The sequence below is a fragment of the Lepidochelys kempii genome, chromosome 6 (assembly GCF_965140285.1).
Source record: "Lepidochelys kempii isolate rLepKem1 chromosome 6, rLepKem1.hap1, whole genome shotgun sequence".
NCBI classification, from domain to species: Eukaryota; Metazoa; Chordata; order Testudines; family Cheloniidae; genus Lepidochelys; species Lepidochelys kempii.
In genome coordinates, this window is record NC_136385.1 from 60,980,720 (window position 1) to 60,998,017 (window position 17,298).

The window sequence follows — 17,298 nt, forward strand, 5'->3', positions numbered from 1 at the left end:
TCATGAAATTTCTCTCTTCTTGCTGCTCTAGAACGACTGGTGAGGACAATGGGGCAGCATACCCATCAGTGGAAGACTCCCAGGAAGTGTGCACTACCTCTTTCTCCACCTCCCCTCCATCCCAGGTAGGAGAAAATGAGCTCCTCAGTCCCAAAGGCAAGTTGAACAACTAATTCCCTTTAGTGCAGCTCAGCATATGTCCTCTGAAGTAGCAGGTGTACAGTCTAACAGCAGTATGCTGTGTGTTCAGTCTCTGTAATTAAAATTTGTTTACTTACACATATGTATTGCCCAGACCTTGCTCCCCTCTTTGTAAAACCCAGGTGGATGCTAATTCCAACAAGACTTCATGGGACAGAAGGGACTGATTTATGAGGAAAGATTCAAAAACTAAATTGTGTAGCTGGGCTAAGCAATGACTGAAGAGGAACACGGCAGTCTACAGATATGTCCAGGGGATAAACACTACAAAGAGACAAATGAATTCAGATAAGGCCAGGCAATATAACAAGGTGTAATAGCCTCAAATTGGGAGGGAGACTCTCAGGAATATCAGGAGAAGACTTACCTTACTTTGCAGTCTCCTAGGCTGTGGAATTATTCTAGGAAAGGGTGAAAGCCCTATCACTTGGAGCATCTAAAACTAGACTGGACAAACACTAGCAAGTACCTGATGGGGAACAGTTCTGCATTGATCCTTGGTGTGAATTATATGGGAATTTTTCTAGAGCTCGTTGAAATTTTCCACTCATTACAGGGTCTTTTTCATCATTTTTTAACTGTTCATGAAAAAATGTCTATAAAAAATTTTGCAAAAAATGTTTAGAGACTTTTTAAAAATTTATCCATTTTTGTTTATTTAAATCTGCATTTTCTTACTGCAAACGCAGTTTGCAATAAATGGAAACATTTGCATAACATTTTTCATTTCAAATATCTCTGGAAACAATGCAAAAAACAGAAAATGGGTCCATTTTGAACCCTACAAAATGAAAACAACTTCAAAATTTCTAGCAGTCTTCTGCCCCCTTTTCAACCAGATTCATTCTTTTTTTCCTGTCTGTAATTTCTATAGCTCTCTGACTAAAGCTTGGTCAGATTATCTGTTTTCCTGTAGCTTTAGAAGTTCAAGAACATTCAGTCCAGTTGTCCACAAAATTAAGTATCTCTGGTGAACTTTAAGATCTCTAGTCCATTTCTGATGTGTCTGTGTTACTATGGTCAAGAGTGAAATGCAGTTTGAGAACGTTTTTCTCATTTGAATGAGTTTGCTTTGGGGTCACTTATTGCCTCAAGGTGATCAATCTGACAAACTACTAGTAAATATATTTAATTTTGATAAATGTAGTAATAAATCCATCTCAAGAGGCCTCTCTTGTGCCTCACTGATATTTTGATGACCAGTTCACCCAGCAATGTTGAATCAGAGAGGGAGTGCTCATGGTAAGTCTGAGCGAGTAAAGCTGTTGGTTGTTAGATGTCCAGCACAAGAGACTTGTTTGAGGCTGAGCCCCATGCTCTCTGCCTTTTCAATAAATGGTGTTAATACATATTAATGTTCATGAGAACATTTGTACTGGTCCCTATGTCAGTTACTCATAGCCAGAGTTAGTTACATAATAGTAACAATGGTGCTAAATAAATTGCCACCGGTCGTCTTTCTGGAGGGCATGAAGCTTCCTAATATCGGAAGAAAAGCTCTCTATGAAACCATCAGTGCTTTGAGGATTGGTGACTAACAGCAGCCTCTGGTACCAGTGCTCCATGGTTTATAATTTACATACATAATATGATCAGATGTAAAGCAATTGTCAATCTTTCTGGCCAAAGGCAACATTTAAAAAGGCACTATAAGGGGACAACATACATTGAAAAAAGGCAAACCCTCTTTATATATTTATAAACATCTAAAAGTCCAGATCAGGTACTGAGACCTGTCTGTGCACTGGATTCTGTACATACAGACTGTGGCCTCCCCCCCCAAGCTGCATCCCACATTCCTACTGAGTGGAAGGGAGGCTCAGCCACTCTGCTGCTGGACCTCAATAGGCCTATCTAGGCATCCATGTATTGGGAGGGGGTAAACACAAGATTGGCGGAATACATCCTCCTCCCTTTAGCCCTGTAGAGTTTACTAGAAAAGATGCAGACTACCCTGCATTGTATTTTCCGTGGAGAACACCAAAGTGTTCAGGGATTGTACCTGCTAATGTGATTCCAATGGAACTGTGCTTCCAGGAAGCTGGGAGACAGACCTGGTGCGGTGGGATTCCCATGGATGGCCCACCCCTCTCACATCAGGCACCCTCTGCTAGACAATTTTTAATGCCACAGATTGCCAATTTCCACTTAAGGCCCTGCTCCACTTGCTGTGTTCTGGTATAAAAATGATTTGGATCATGGTAGTGCCCAGAGGCCTCAGCCTGGATCAGGGCCCCATTGGGCTGGGTGCTGCACAGGGACACACACAGACATGTTCCCTGCCCCTCAGAATTTACAATTTTGGAAGACTAGCTACATCTGAAGGGGAGACCATCAAAATATAGACAACTTGTATGTGTTCAAATCAAAATCAGTCTCAACTGTTCCTAAGAGCCCCTCAGCCTAGTCTTGGTGAACTGGCTAGCAGTCCTAGTAAGCTGTGCAATGGAGCTTTTGGCAGTTGCTTTATGTCTAATTCTCTCTGGAGTTGTGATGGGGAGTGGTTCACTGCAAGACTGACTCCTTTACAAATTAAATGAATTTCTGGCCATACTGAGAATTTTACCATGCATAAAGCTGTCTGATTGCTCTGGCCATAGATGCTCCTCATTAGTGTTCAGTTCATCCAACTCTTTTCAGTTCTTCTCTCAAGTCCTTTTCTCTTTCTTCCTTCCTTGTTTTCCTCTGTGTGTCTGTGTATGTGCACAGTGTGTTTTTACTGTCACTAAGGCACATTTTCAGACCCCTCCTCCTGTGGTGATGGACACCTTGAAGGTCCCTATGATGGGACTGGCCTTTTCACATCAAGTGAGTTCACAATAGAATACAGTATCTATGGCCTGATAGTACTTTAAAAATGCAGGAAGGTACAAGTTTGACTACCCAGAGTGTACACTGGGAAATAAATCTGTTTGCTGCTTCCTTATGCTGAAGAAGTTGGTCAGCCCAAAATGGGATGGGCTTTTTATTCTGGTTAGATGTGTTCACAATGTCTGTGATTCTTTATATAGCAGGGTTTTTTATTTGTTCAAAATGGTGCTCTAGTGCTCTTTAAACTAAAAAACACTTGCAGCATAGCACTGAGCAGCAGCCCTATAGGAAGCAACCAATGCATGCCATTTGAGAGGTCAAGGGGGGAGAGTGTCTTGTCAAGGTATCAAGGGGTCTTGACTGCAGTGGGTAGAAGAAATTTAATTTATCAAAGTGCACAGTGCTTTGTCGGCTGGCAGGGGCTTGGGAAAGAAGCAGCATTCCTCACCTCTGCAGGGAGGGAGGCCCAGCATACCTCCTGTGATCCCAGAGACCACCTAGCACGCACAAGGCTTCATGTTGACTGGCTATAGAGGAGCTTTATGCAACTTTTCTTGGAGTAGGCAGGGAGTAAAGAAAAGGGGAGGGGTGGCAAAGGTCTTAGAGGGTCTTGGAGGGCAAAAATGAATTGAATGCCCCATCATGACAGTCTGTTTTGAAGCATTTCAATGTAAACATCTGGGGTAAAATCCTGACTGCTCTGAAGTCTATGGGAGATTGGCCACTAACTTCAATGGAGACAGGATTTCACCTGTGGTTGTCTAGGGCTCAGATCCTAAATGGTATTTAGGTCCTAACTCCCACTGAAATCAGAGTTAGGTACCTAAATTTCTTTGAGGATCTTGGCCTAGTTCTCTTTCCCAGTCAGGATGTTTGCTTGTTACTCATGTGTTCCGATTGCAGGAACTTAGAGACCATCATCTGTTACCCATATGACACAACAGGCATCAGTGGATAGTGCTTGAAGTGTTCTCTCATGAGTAGCCTCTGGCTCTGGAACCTGCACCTCCTGTAACGTGGTGCTTGTTCTAAGAGTGTTAAAGTTGAGACACTGTTAACTTGAAAAAATCTCACCACTCTGTCTGAAAATGTTTGATCTCTGGTTGTTATAAGTAACACCTAAGAGGACTAGAAAGATGTCTATTTTCTACTTTTGTTCATTTATTTTGTGCTTCTCACACACTTTGTGTAGTCAGTTTCTATGTCTCCCCCTGACTAGTCAGGTAGGTTTCTCCTGTAGGTATGGATCTTTCACACAGCAACAGGGGAGAGAATCATTTTTATGGAATAGGAACATTCTATTATAAAATCACAAACATTGCTGGCAGTCTCAGCAGCAGGTGCAGGGCTGAAGTTACTTTTAACTCTGCTTTTAAAAGTGAATTAAATTTCAAGTTGACAGTGTCTGGTGAAGAGGGACTGGCTGTCTTAACTCACAGTAAATCACAGTGTAGTGATGGGAAGGGATGTCTGCATGAGTTGGGGGACTTTTTAAATAAAGAGAATGTTGGGCCAGTTCAATGGGGAATGGCCCCTAGAGTTCCCGGGGGGGATTGGGGACTCTCTGGAGAGCAGAAAGCCCTATGAAAGTCAGAGTAGCATCAGATGATACTCCTAGCAAAATAAGAGTTCTTGAGACTGGGCCAGCCTGGTTTGTGAGAAGAGACCACTCCCTCCAGCTTAACCCAGACTCTAGAAGGAGCCCAGCCTGATATCTGTGGGCAGCCCTTAAATTGTCAGGACACCACCTCAAAAATGTCAGCACTCAGAGTACTGACTCACTTGGGGATTGCAGTGTTGTAGCCATGTTGGTCCCTGGGTGGGTGAGGTAATATCTTTTATTGAACCAACTTCTGTTGGTGAGAGAGACAAGCTTTCAGGTTACCTCTTGTGGCTCTTCTTCAGCTCTGGGAAAGGTACTGAGAGCTGGTCTACACTGGGAACTTATATCAGCATTAGCTACATCTCCTGGGGTGTGAAAAATCCACACTCCTCAGTGATGTAATTAAGCTGACTTTTCCCCCAGTGTAGACAGTTCTAGGTCGATGGAGGTGGAACACCTACACCAGTGGAAGAACCCTTCACGTCCTAGGGGTCAGGTCTTGTGAAAAGTGTTCACCCATGAGTGAAATGGTGTTTTTGTCTTCTATAATTTTTCTGGGTGAATTCAGTTAAGAGCATAGTGATTGTCTGTCTGGTTTCACCCCCACAGTTGTTGTTGTTGTTAGGGCATTTAGTGCACCAGATGTGATAGGCATATGTCGGACCCACCCATCATAGATTTCCACCACAACTTCTACAACCATCACCCATCTATCAAACTGTCTCTAGAACACTCCCGCACCAGCATCAACTTTCTGGACACCGCGATTAGCTTCAGTAATGGCATTCAACAGACAACTATATACAAGAGACTCCTGGATCACCCTACTTACCTTCACAGATCCAGTAACCACCTCAAACACACCAAGAAATCTGTTACCTACAGCCAGGCCCTCAGATACCATAGAATATGCTTTGAGGAGAAAGTCCAGGATACACACCTTCACCAAACAAGGACACTCCACTAGAGAAATAGATCACATCATGGAATGGGCCACCCAAATACCCTAAGAGAACCTGCTTCAATACAGGAAAAAAACAAAAATCCTCCAACCACACACCTCTAGTTGTCACCTACCACCCCACACTAGAACCAATATAGGGTATCATTAAACAATTACAACCCGTACTTGATGGGGACCACCTCCTGAAAAAAAATCTTTCCCCAACCCCCTCTTCTGGTCTTCAAACAACCTCCCAACCTCACCAAGCTCATTATCCGAAGCAACCCAGAAATTAGGATCCACGAACTCAAAGCAGCACTAGCCCCTGCCATAACAGATGCAAAACTGGCCGACATTTCTCCACTGCTACAATGATCAATACCCTCTACAACACATCTTTCAAAATCCAGAGTCCTGCACATGCCTATCACAATATGTGATGTATCTCATTCAGTGCATTAAATGCCCCAATAATAACTATATAGGTGAAACCAGGCAATCACTATGCTCTCAAATGAACTCGAACTTGTATAGGAAAAGGATACAAGACAAAAATACCATATCATGGGTGGGTGCACACTTCTCACAAAGTGATCGCTCTATATCTGATCTCTCATCCTCGTCCTCAAAGGAAACCTTCAAAAGACGAGCCTGGGAGCTTATTAAATTCATAACTTTGATAGACTCTAAAAATCATGGTTGTAAAAAAACCCACTGGATTTATGGCTTATTATAACAATCTGTAACCTACTGCCCTCCCCTTTTTGTCCTGTGACTACATGGATGTTAACAAGCCACATCTCCTGAAATGTTCCCTTGGAATATGTGTTACTTATGCTAAACAATCTGTTCCATCTTGTATTGAGCTGTGACCCTGAGAACCTTTCCCAGACTTGAAGAGCTCTGTTTAAGCTTGAAAGCTTGTCTCTTTTACCAACAGGAATTGGTCCAATAAAAGAGATTACCTCACCCACCTTGTCTCAATTGAGGATGTCATGTGATACATGGCTCCTAGCAGAGTGCTGCTTCTGAGGTCAAAAGAAGAAATGGGATTCCTATGGATCCCCACTAACTGTGTTTCTAGTTAGGATCAAGAGATAGAGAAAGAGGTGGCTGAAGATGGGAAGCATCTCCTGATGCTCATCCTTCTCGTTGGGTTTGGGATACTGGGAGGAAATCTTGTGGGGCTTAGCTTGCTGGTTTTCTTTTTAGCTAGCAAGATTGAGGGCCTGTATGTCCTGTGGCCAGGGTTTGTTTACTTTGATTAGGTGGGGGGTGTCCTTCATTCCTGCTACATCCCCTTTTGTTTGCAGTAAGTATGCTGAGAGCTTGAATCCTTGATGAGGAAGTGGCTTTAAAATGCCAGGGTTTATATGGGCTCTGAGTTTTGAAGTGGTTGTGCTGGTCCTTTCTCCAAGAGCTGTCATGCAGGCTTTCCCCTACATTATCTCTCCCACTCAAACTAGTCTTGTTTTAAGGCCAAACCCTCATCCTCTTTCTGTTACAAGGCTGATTTGTTTTAAAATATATAAATTAAATCAAACCTTTGGCGTTGGCTCCCATATAAATCTTTGAGGCACTCTGCTAGCCCAGAGCCATGCTTGTACTGTGCCTCTGTGACATCTCCTGTTCTTTCTCCAGTGATTCTGATAACTATTCAGACTGTGGGGGCTTTTCCTCTCTCTTTGCCCTCTTTGTATTTTTTCTCTTGTTTCTTAGCTTTCCAGCTCTCGTCTTTCCTATCAGCCTGCTGCCCTGGGAGTTGGATCAGCTGACATGGGGTATCCAGTAATCTTTGCTGGTGGTTTGAATGCTGCACATCCTCATCAGGTACTCTTGGTGGTTGGGAGAATGAATATGGCGTGCACCACAGCCACTAAGCGTCACACAGATAAGACATCCTTTAAAACCATTGCATGCCTCTGTATGCAGCTAGGTCAAGAGTGCAAAGGATCTAGAGTAATTTAAAAAAAACATGGTGCTAGCAAATAAGGCAGGAAGTAGCTTTATGATGCTCTTGGAATCACCTGAAGTGGGACTTTAATCAAGGTGTTTTCCCTTGGGTAGAATGGAGACATTGCACTGAGAACAGGGTAAGGCCAGGGATAGGTCTGGAGAAATGGCACTGAATCTGCGTCAGAGAATTAGGAAGGAAGTGATATATGAATTCTTTCATTGGGAAAGTCCCCTCCCACATGACTTCCCCTCTCTCTTGCTCCCTGTCAGAAAATCACTGCTGTGTTCTAGCAGGAGTGTAGTCAGAGCATATCCATGGAGAGCCAAAAAGAACTTATTCCCAGCATGAGAGAATCAACTCTAGTGCTATAGTGTGTTGCTATATCAGTCTTGAGATCGCTAACTTGATCATTCCTTTCCACCTTAGTTGATTGTTCCAGGGAAGGAGGGTGGGGTGCCCCCAGTTCCTAGCCAGCCAGCACATGGCACTCAGGCTGACCATGAGAGGATGGTAATGTGCACCCCATTGGATGGAGCCCTCTACTCAGCAGCTACTCCTTCCAGTAGGTAGGTCTTAGTAAGAGGTGCAGCACCTCTTACGAGTTCATCTGTGACTATAAAGTTGAATCAAATTTAAAACTGACTTTTCTTTTAAGCATTTGCAGGGCAGTTCTTTTAAATTTATCAATAACACTAGATTGGCTGCTCTGCCTTAAAGCCAGAGCTTTCAGTCTGAGCACAGAGAAGCTGAAAAACACGTCAAACAAAGATCTAGTCTATCTGCTTATACTTTATGGCCCTCATAGTCTCTGAGCACCTTGTGTCATTTCAGTACCAAAGCATAACTTCTGGATCATTTGTCTGATCCATGAACAGCAAGTTGAGGCGGCTTCAATAGTAAATTTTAACCTCCCAAAAAGGCTTCATCTGAATTGTCATAAAGCATCAGTAATAGAAAACACCTATTTAACAGTTATATCAAGAAACCTTGGGGGCAAGAATCCTTGTCTAACAGGAAACAATGCAACTTTAAACTCCAAATTGCATGAAATCCTAACCTCCCTCTCAGCCAGTTAGAGCTTCCTGTTTGTCTCCAGATCCCTTTGTCCCCTGTGGTTCCATCTTCTCTCATGGCCAGGGGACAGTTGCCATAGAAAACATCTTAACCAACTTGGTTTTCTACTCAATACAAAAACCCTGTTTATGTTATAATAGCACTAGTGCATTGGCCTGTGCTCCTTGACTAACCAGTCGTTAGCAAATGGCTAACGCCCGCCGGAAAACCAAGGACCAGATTTTTAGAGCTGCTGAATACTTCTGAAAACCAGGTTTTGAGACTATAATTAGTAGCCACCCACTGAAAATTAACCAGATTAGCACTGGCTGCTGTGATATTGGACTACTCAGGCTTCACGGGGCCTGGGAAGGAGCATGGTGTTCAGATTCCCGACCCTGTCTCCTGACAGGGAAGATATCCAAGAATTCTGTGTTCCTGAAAGAGTGATGGTGATTGGCAACAGCTGCTCAAGCTTCCTTGCCATTTCTCAAATTAACCCCCTCATCCCATGCACCTCTTCTGAACAGCCTTTCCTCAGGACTGGCTGAGGTTTTCTGCCCTACTGATGGGGGTGGTTCCCTCATAGAGCCAAGCAGAAAGCTGCTCCACAGCCTGGCAGTCTCCATTGCAGTCGATCCTAGAGGATCTCCCAGTCGATCATGATCTCCGGTGGCACAGCAGGGCTGCCCAGGCCCCACACCGCTCCCGGAAGCGGCCAGTGCGCTCCACAGCCTCAGGAGCCAGGGGGACAAGGGTCTCCCTCCATGCGCTGCTTCTGCCTGCAAGCACCGCCCCAGTAGCTCCCACTGGCTGGGAACGGGGAGCTGTGTGGAGTCATGTGCTGCTCGCCCCCTCCCAGGGGCGCGTTGGCCCCTTCCAGGAGCGGCGTGGGGCCAGGGTAGGCAGGGAGCCTGCCTTAGCCTCGCCGTGCCACTGACCAGGAGCCACCAGAGGTAAGTGCTGCCTGGCAGGAGGCCGCACCCCAGCCCTGAGACCCCTCCTGGAGCCAACAACCTGTACCCCCTTCTGTACCCCTAACACTCTGCCCCAGCCCAGAGCCCCTTCCTGCACCCAAACTCCCTCCCACAGCTTGCACCCCTCACCCCCTTCTGCACCCCAACCCCCTCCACCAGGCTCAGCCCCAGCCTAGAGCCCGCACCCCCAGCCCAGTGAAAGTGAGGGCGGGGGAGAGCGAGTGATGGAAAGAGGGGGGATGAAGTGAGTGGGGTGGGGCTTTGGGGAAGAGGCGGGGCCTCGGGGAAGGGGTGGGGTAGATCCTGGGTTGCCCTTAAATTCAGAAAGTGATCTTGGGCATAAAAAGGTTGGAGACCACTGCTCTATTGCATACTGATGGCTGAAGGGGAAAACAGTATCTGGCAAGAACAGAGATGCGTCTCCCTCCCCTTCCTCCCTACACTAGGAGAGGGCGTAGAAAAACAAGGGAATCTTGACAAAAGAATGTGGTTTTGTCTAAATTGTTTATGTGCAATGAGCCATCAACCCTTCTCCCGCAGTGAGGACACAGAAACCGTATCAAACAGCAGCGAAGGGAAGAGTGGCTCCCCACACGATCTCTTGGAGACCATCTTTGTCCGGAAAGTGGGGGCCTTTGTCAACAAACCCATTAATCAGGTAACTTGCAGTGATCGTTCTGAGGTGAACTCATGATGCACTTTTCTTCATGCCATTGCTGGACAGAGGGGGCCAGGCGTTGCATCACCAAGGCAGCCAGAGGAAACGGGAGACCAGACTTTAGCAAGGACTGCAGGTCTCTGTATGTGGTGCTTTACTGTATGCTGGGCGCTGTAGGCTCTGTGGTCTACACCTGTGTATTAAAGGGGAAGTTGACTGCAATCTCTCCAATGTCATGCCCTCTAAGTGTAGCCCTTGGGTTCCAGTCAAGTTGCCAGTGTGACTTTGGTGGGGCAAAGTTTCAGATCCTGACATACAGCCTTGCAATGGGATGGTGCATGCTGGATATGCAGAGAATCTGACTGAAGTGCTAAGGTTCTACCCATTGAATCTCTCCAGGTGACCATGGCCAGCTTGGACATTCCTTTCGCCATGTTTGCGCCCAAGAATGTTGAGCTGGAGTATAATGACCCCATGGTAAGAACCCCCCCAAGAGCCATCTGTGCGTGTCAAGTTTGGATCATGCCATACAGATGTATCCTTCTTGGCCTTAGCTTTGCATGCACTTCTGACCAAAGAACTAGCTACTCGCGTCAGCCTGGTTTCTAATAACATCCTCTATGCCAGAGTCTGGGCTTTCCAGAGATGGAAACAGCTACAGGTTCAGAGCCCCTGCTAGTCTGTGCTTACAGTCTGTACGCCCTTGTAACTGTCACTATGCTTCTTCCCATGCTGTCACAACACACAGATGGGCTCAGTGACAGGATCTGAAACTGATTGACTCTGGTTTCTTGGGCAGGTGAATCCTCCTGACTCCCCAGACGCTGAGTCTCCTCTACAGGGCAGCTTGCACTCAGAGGGCTCTAGTGGTAGCAGCACCGGGAACACACACGACGACTTTGTCATGGTTGACTTTGTAAGTCCATGCAGTCCTTTATCAGCCCAAGCTAGCACTTTTGCAGAGCACCTGTATCTGGGGTGGGCTGCAGGTGTTGGTGTGATGCTGAATGAAAATAAATGAATTGCTCCAAACGGGCTCATTGTGCTCCCATATCAAGGACAGGGTCTCTGGGCATCCTTAAAAATGGTAAAGACATAGATATTCGTAAACCCACAACTTGGGAAATAATTTCCTCTTCCCTTTCTCCACCATGGCCTGGGTTCAGGTTTTTGTGTTTTCCCTGTGTCCCATATACCTAAAGCAGAGTGCAGATTGTAGGGAAATACTCTGCTTTAGGTACTCATAAAGTCATCAGGGAAACACTAATTCTGGTCATGGCAGGGGATATAGGTGATGCTGCTGTTCAATTATTTGACTTAGATTTATTGCTGTAATGTTGAGTTGTTTGCTGGTAGCTGATGGTGCCTTCTGTCTGTGACTAGAGCGAAGGGGGAAATCTGGCCGAACTCTCTAAATGGGGATTAACGTTTGTATCTTTATTCTAGAAACCAGCATTCTCAAAAGATGACATTCTTCCAATGGATTTGGGGACGTTCTACCGCGAATTTCAGAACCCCCCTCAGCTCAGCAGCCTCTCCATTGACATTGGGGCTCAGTCCATGGCAGAGGATCTGGTATGGAAAAACGGGACTTTGGTGTGTGTGGGACATACATTCTCACAGTGCTCTCCTCCTCCTAGCTCCCTGAACAAGCCAACATCCCATATGAGAGCAGAGGCACCTACAAGAGGGGTTCCTTGTCAGTCTGCTGAACATGCTTGTACATCTCGGAACCTGAAACCTTTGGAAGGAACCAGATGTGAGACCTTTTCAGTCTGATTCCTTCTCAGTGCATGTGTACAGCTGTCATGGAGAATATTAGATGAGTTGTTGGTTTGTGCTACATGTGTGTGGGACAGTATTTGTGTGCTGCATCGGGTATCCTCTTCCCAGAAGCCATTGCAGCTGCAGGACTCTTCTACTGTCCAAGACTATTCCCTACTGTCATAGTCTTGTACTTCCCCCCCTCACTCCTGCATCTGCTAAGCTCAAGGCCCTATGAACTAAGACTAGTCACCACAAAGGAGTGATTTGGGAGGTCAGTTCTCCCAGTCCTTATCAAATTGTTCTAGAAGAGAAGAGCATAACCCATTCTCTAAGGTTCTCGGGAGAAAACCTACTGCCTTAATTCCAGCCCTGTCCCACCCTATCTGGTGTGTGAAAGCTATTAGCCTGGAGCCTAAAATTGGAGTAACCTGAAATGTGCAGTTTTTTTTTTACTGCACATGCCGCATTTGTGAGCGAGTCCTTTACTTCGCCCTCCCATTAAATGACTGTCTGTGGCAGCTTTGAAACATCTGTTTCAGCTCCCAGCTGAGTGCTGCTGTCTGTTACCTGGAGGGGCAAATGTGCCATAGTTCAAATCTCTAGGTGAACCCAAATCTAAGAACCGAATGCTGCCTCTGCCACATCTGGTTTAGTGGCACACTGGATTGCATTAGGAGAAAGCGCCCAATGAAGGCAGTGAGAATGTTGCTTGGATGAGTGCAGTATCAGGCCCGCCACTTCTGTAACATGGTTTTGCCTGGGAAAACCATAGTGCCTAATGCTAACAGCTGAGTGACTTTGTGCTGCAGGTCCAGGTTATGGTGCACCTGCTGCTTCTGTAGAAAAACAAAAAACTGGGCAAACTGCCCTTCCCAGGCTCACGTGCTGGATCCTGTCTGATATCCTGCTATCTGATATCCAGAGTTTACTATATACGTTTCCATTGTTTTATAGCTTCCTTTCGGCTGACTGCACCTTCTGCGAGTGAGTCTTGATCTGAGTTTTTCTTTGCCTTCACAGGACTCGTTACCGGAGAAGCTGGCAGTCCATGAGAAAAACGTCAAAGAGTTTGATGCCTTTGTAGAGACTTTGCAGTAAAGCGGTCTTCTTATTGCAGCAGCAGTGTCCGCGCAGTGTCCGTCTTCTGGAGCACCTGGAGGAGGAAGCCTACAATGTCCTTTCTGCCACTCCTCTTTTGTGTCCCATTTTCCCCCCTGCATCTTGTGGGCTTTGTCAGATCACCTCCCTCAATACTAGGTACAGATTCAACTGTCAGTCTCCCCTCAGCCAGGCCCTGGGATAGTTTTGGACCCCTTTTCCTACTGGCATTTGAGTACTTATCTATAACACTACAATAGGGACAAAAGAAATCAAGCTTTGTTGTTAGTAACCCAGTTCCCCATCAGTCTTTGTTCTGTGTATGGAGGGGCTTTACAGAAAGTTGCCAGAAATGCTCTCTGCAAAGCCTCTTGCATCACAGTTCCCCGAGATTTAGCTTCTGGGGCACAGACCATCTTTTCCTTGGGTCTGCAATTGCACTGGAGTATAGACAGCCTTGGCTCCGAACACAGGATCTGGGCAGTGGCATACTCAGCTGGCTTGAGTGCAGGACATCAGCTCTTAGAAATGAGGCATTTCATCCTGTCTTCAGTGAGCGCATGGACTGCAGAGCGCAAGGGGATGAGGCAGACTTCCACCTCACGCGCTATACTGTGCCACGCCTATAGAGGTCTTCACTTTTTGCTTCCAAGGAACTGGGTCTCTGCACAGACTTTCTCTGTGGGGCCTTGTGCTGGGCCTGTCTTCCTGAATCAGAGATGTGAAACTACAGAAGCTATGCGGAAGGGCTTTCCACATTTCCTTGAGTGTAGGAAAACCACCATGCTGAGGTCCCAGAATGTGATCGTACTGGTGCATCTGCAAGTGGCACCTTGGGAGTATGTTAAAGTTGTGGTCGCTGCTCTTGAAAAGCAGTTGTAAATACGAATAGGAATTCTATTTCTATTTCTCCAGGGTTATGTAACTAGGGGTCTTAGTCCTTTTTCCCCGCAAACCTTGCTGCTTTTTGGTTAATATATAAGAAACAGGAAATATTTATTGCTTTTAAAGAAACCTATATTAAAAAAAAGTTATGTTTTCGTGTACTAGTGCAGGTCATTCGGTCCTGTCACTGCAGACAGCAGTTGTGCCATGGAGCCCTGTCCCATGACAATAGTCTGCCTTTGGTAGGGAAAATCCAAGATATTTATTTTCAGAGACATTTATTTACTCTAATACAGTGTTCTGTTCTGGGGACTTTTTTCCATGACACCCAGTCGGAGCATTGATATAATAACATGCACATGTTGGTGCAGCAGAGTGCAGGGACTTCCTGAAGAGCTACATTCTGATAGGCTTGGGAAATAGACTTGTTCTGTTCCTCAGCCATTCGGGAAGTAGCTGGTTCACAGAAGCACACCTTTGAAAAGTTGATGGTACTCTTTTTAATCAGCTGGCTTATGATTAGCTAGAAGTTTATTTTTGTAATGCGCTAGCCATGAAGTAGTGTGATTGGCTGGCAGTGCTCTGTGTTTGATCTGGTTGTTGTGTGTCCTTTGTCTCACATGAGGAAGGGAGAAGCTGTGTAATGGCACTAAGCAGGAACTTGGACAGAGTAGGGCTTGTGTAACTCTCTCTGCCCTTTAGCCACCTGTAACTGGGCTGAGTAACTGAAGAGGAGACTCCTGCAAGTCCCCCTTGCTACCCACAGATGATATTTCTATAGAGTGGTGGGAGTTCTCTGTACTCTGAGGATCCTTGCTAGTTTCCTTACTACTGGTGGAGTTGTTGACCAGTTTGTGGTCAAAAAAGGCTGGATGTGGCTTTCTCCAGAGCTTGGCACAATTCCTTAGGTTGAAAAGGAGGGTTGCTAGAGAATGACACAAGGCCTTGGGTTACCAGGTGGCCTCTGCAGCCCTCCACCCTGTGCTGCTGCAAGAGCAAAGAATTGAGCTCAGGACCTGAATTGATTTCCAATATGCTAACGTGTTCTTTTGCTTTCCCAGCCCTTGCGTTGACAGGTGTTTGCTGTGCATGATCAGTGGCCGTGTTTCAGTCTATGCCCTAAAGCACCAGGTAGGGGTATTATAACTACTCGAAGCAGCAAATTTCCCCCCTCCCAGGCCACCCACCCAGTCCAACTAACTCCCATATATAAATAATCGATCCTTGTTTTGCGAGGAGCAATCCAATCTCTTCACCTGTCTGCACCAGTGCTAAAAGGCCTCCCAGTGAAGTGGAATTGGAAATGCTGGAGGTGAAAATCCCACTATCCCTGTCAGTTAATAACACTGACTTAGAGGGCTTTAAAGCACTTGACAAATACTCCTTACAACCTGCCTATGAGGGAGGTAAGTAAGCTGCATCCTCACAGTACAGCTGTGGGAACTAGACCGGAGGTCAGGTGATTTGTCCAAGGCAACACAGTGAGTAAACGGCAGTGTCAGCAATAGAACCCAGATCTCCTGACCCCCACCCCCTGGATCAGCTGGTCATTCTCCGCAGACTTGTAGTAAGTTGCATGTGGACGTACTCTGGCACCCTGACTTTTAACTTGCAGGCTATGCCTGGGTGAGCTCTCCTGTCAAGTTCTTCATAGAGGTTAGTAAGCTACTGGCCTGCATTGTGCCTGCTAGGAAGAAATAGAATAGACCTTTCTGGTGGTGATCCTTCCCTAGGCAGCATTGCCTCTGTCGTTCCTCCTCATCTTCACACTGAACTGCTGTGGTATCCACAGAAGGAAAGCCATCATTCCTGTTTCTGTCCAGAAAGCCTCCAGGGCCTAGTGTCTGTGCTCAGTCATTTTCATGTGACTTTAACAAGGTCGCAGCTCCTGCATCTCACAAGGCACAACTTCTGTGTAGCAGCCATGTTTGTTTAATGCCACCCAGTGGCAACCTGCCCACCTGGGTTGATAGGGTATAGCTGGATAGCCACAGCAATAAAGGGTTTCTCTTGGGATGAGATATGTGCTTATTCCTGGGCAATCCTCAGAGTTTTGACACCTTCTCCATTCCAAAATCTAGTCACTCAGCTCTGTCTAATCAATGCTTTAGAAATGATTGGCCCACAGCAGTTCTGCAAGAGGGACCTAGCTACTGATGCTGTGGCCTGCTGTAGAATTTAATGATGAATTTTGTCATATTTTAATAGCCATCTGCTCAGTCCTGTACTATGTCAAGGCAGCTTGTACATAGCAGATGACCTACAAATGCTTTGGGTGCAGGGTACTAAATTGTATTGTTTTGGAAATAGTCTCCAAGGCACTTCATGTATTCAAAGAATTTCCAATAAATCTTTTATGTAAGCAACTCTTACCTGGTTGGTCAGGCTGATCCGACTCTTCTGTGAATTACGCTGCAGGTTCTGATGCTGGGACGTTCCCACCCTTATGGCTTTCCCTTCTAACAGCCAGATTTTAACTGCAGAAGTCAGTACAGCTCCAGGAAGGAGCAGGGTTAATGCCTACAAAGTGCTATTTTGGAAGGTGGAATGGGATGCAATGAGGAAAGTTATGGATAGAGCCCTGCAAATCCGTGGGTATTTCTGCGGATAGCAGCATGGATGCAGATACAAATTTTGTATCCGCGCCGGGCTCTGAGGGTAAGAGCTTGGGGGGCAGCTGAGCGGAACTGGCGCGGATCCTCCACCTGCCCTGGGAGGCAGGGACACTGGGTCGGGGGCTACTTAGGCATCATGCCCAGGGCAGGTGGAAGGTCCGCCACAGCTACCAGTGCAGCTCTCCCCGACTCAGCTCCAGCCAGGGAGGGGGGCGGCTTGGAACCGCAGCCCTGGTAAGAGCCGGGTGGGGAGCCGCAGTGGACCTTCCACCTGCCCTGGGTGGGGGGCCCAAGCAGCCTCCAGGCAGCTCCACAGCTCCTTTCCCCCCCAGCCAGGCCAGTATGGAGCTGAGCCGGAGAGCCGCACAGATCCTCCACCTGCCTTCAGTGGGGGGGGTCTGAGAGCAGCCCCTGACCACGTCCCTTCCCCCCAGGCTCCTCGTGGGTGGGGGGAGAGTGGGATGCCTCGGAGCCTCAGCCTAGCCCCCAGAGCAGAGCCCTGCAGATAATTTTTCTGGATCGGATGCAGACACACACTTGTGTATCCACGCAGGGCTCTAGTTATGGGACAGGGCTGGGAGAGCAAAGGGGCAGAGCAGGCAATGAGCAGGCAGCACTGCTGCCTCAGAGAAGCATTAGTAAAGAGAGTGAGAATTAATCTAAAGGGGGGGAGGTGCGGTGGTGGGAATCTTTGATGTAACAGAGGGAACAGGAGCGGCTTTTCCTTGTT

At 46.6% G+C, this 17,298-nt stretch overlaps 1 protein-coding gene across 12 annotated transcripts in view; it reads left to right on the forward strand.

Annotated features, from left to right (window-relative positions):
• ATG13 (autophagy related 13) overlaps positions 1 to 16,325 on the forward strand; it is a 49,639-nt gene extending 33,314 nt beyond the window's left edge. For 3 of the 12 annotated variants that reach the window (XM_073348217.2, XM_073348220.2, XM_073348212.2), the window contains 8 exons: positions 32 to 125; positions 2,911 to 3,009; positions 7,278 to 7,388; positions 7,942 to 8,081; positions 10,086 to 10,203; positions 10,603 to 10,680; positions 11,003 to 11,119; positions 11,650 to 12,983. In XM_073348217.2, coding sequence (XP_073204318.1) covers positions 32 to 125; positions 2,911 to 3,009; positions 7,278 to 7,388; positions 7,942 to 8,081; positions 10,086 to 10,203; positions 10,603 to 10,680; positions 11,003 to 11,119; positions 11,650 to 11,982 — 1,090 coding nt within the window. In that variant the 3' untranslated portion in view covers positions 11,983 to 12,983. The other 9 variants (XM_073348213.2, XM_073348219.2, XM_073348223.2 and 6 more) reach the window with 9 other exon arrangements.
• The last annotated feature ends 973 nt before the right edge of the window (positions 16,326 to 17,298 follow it).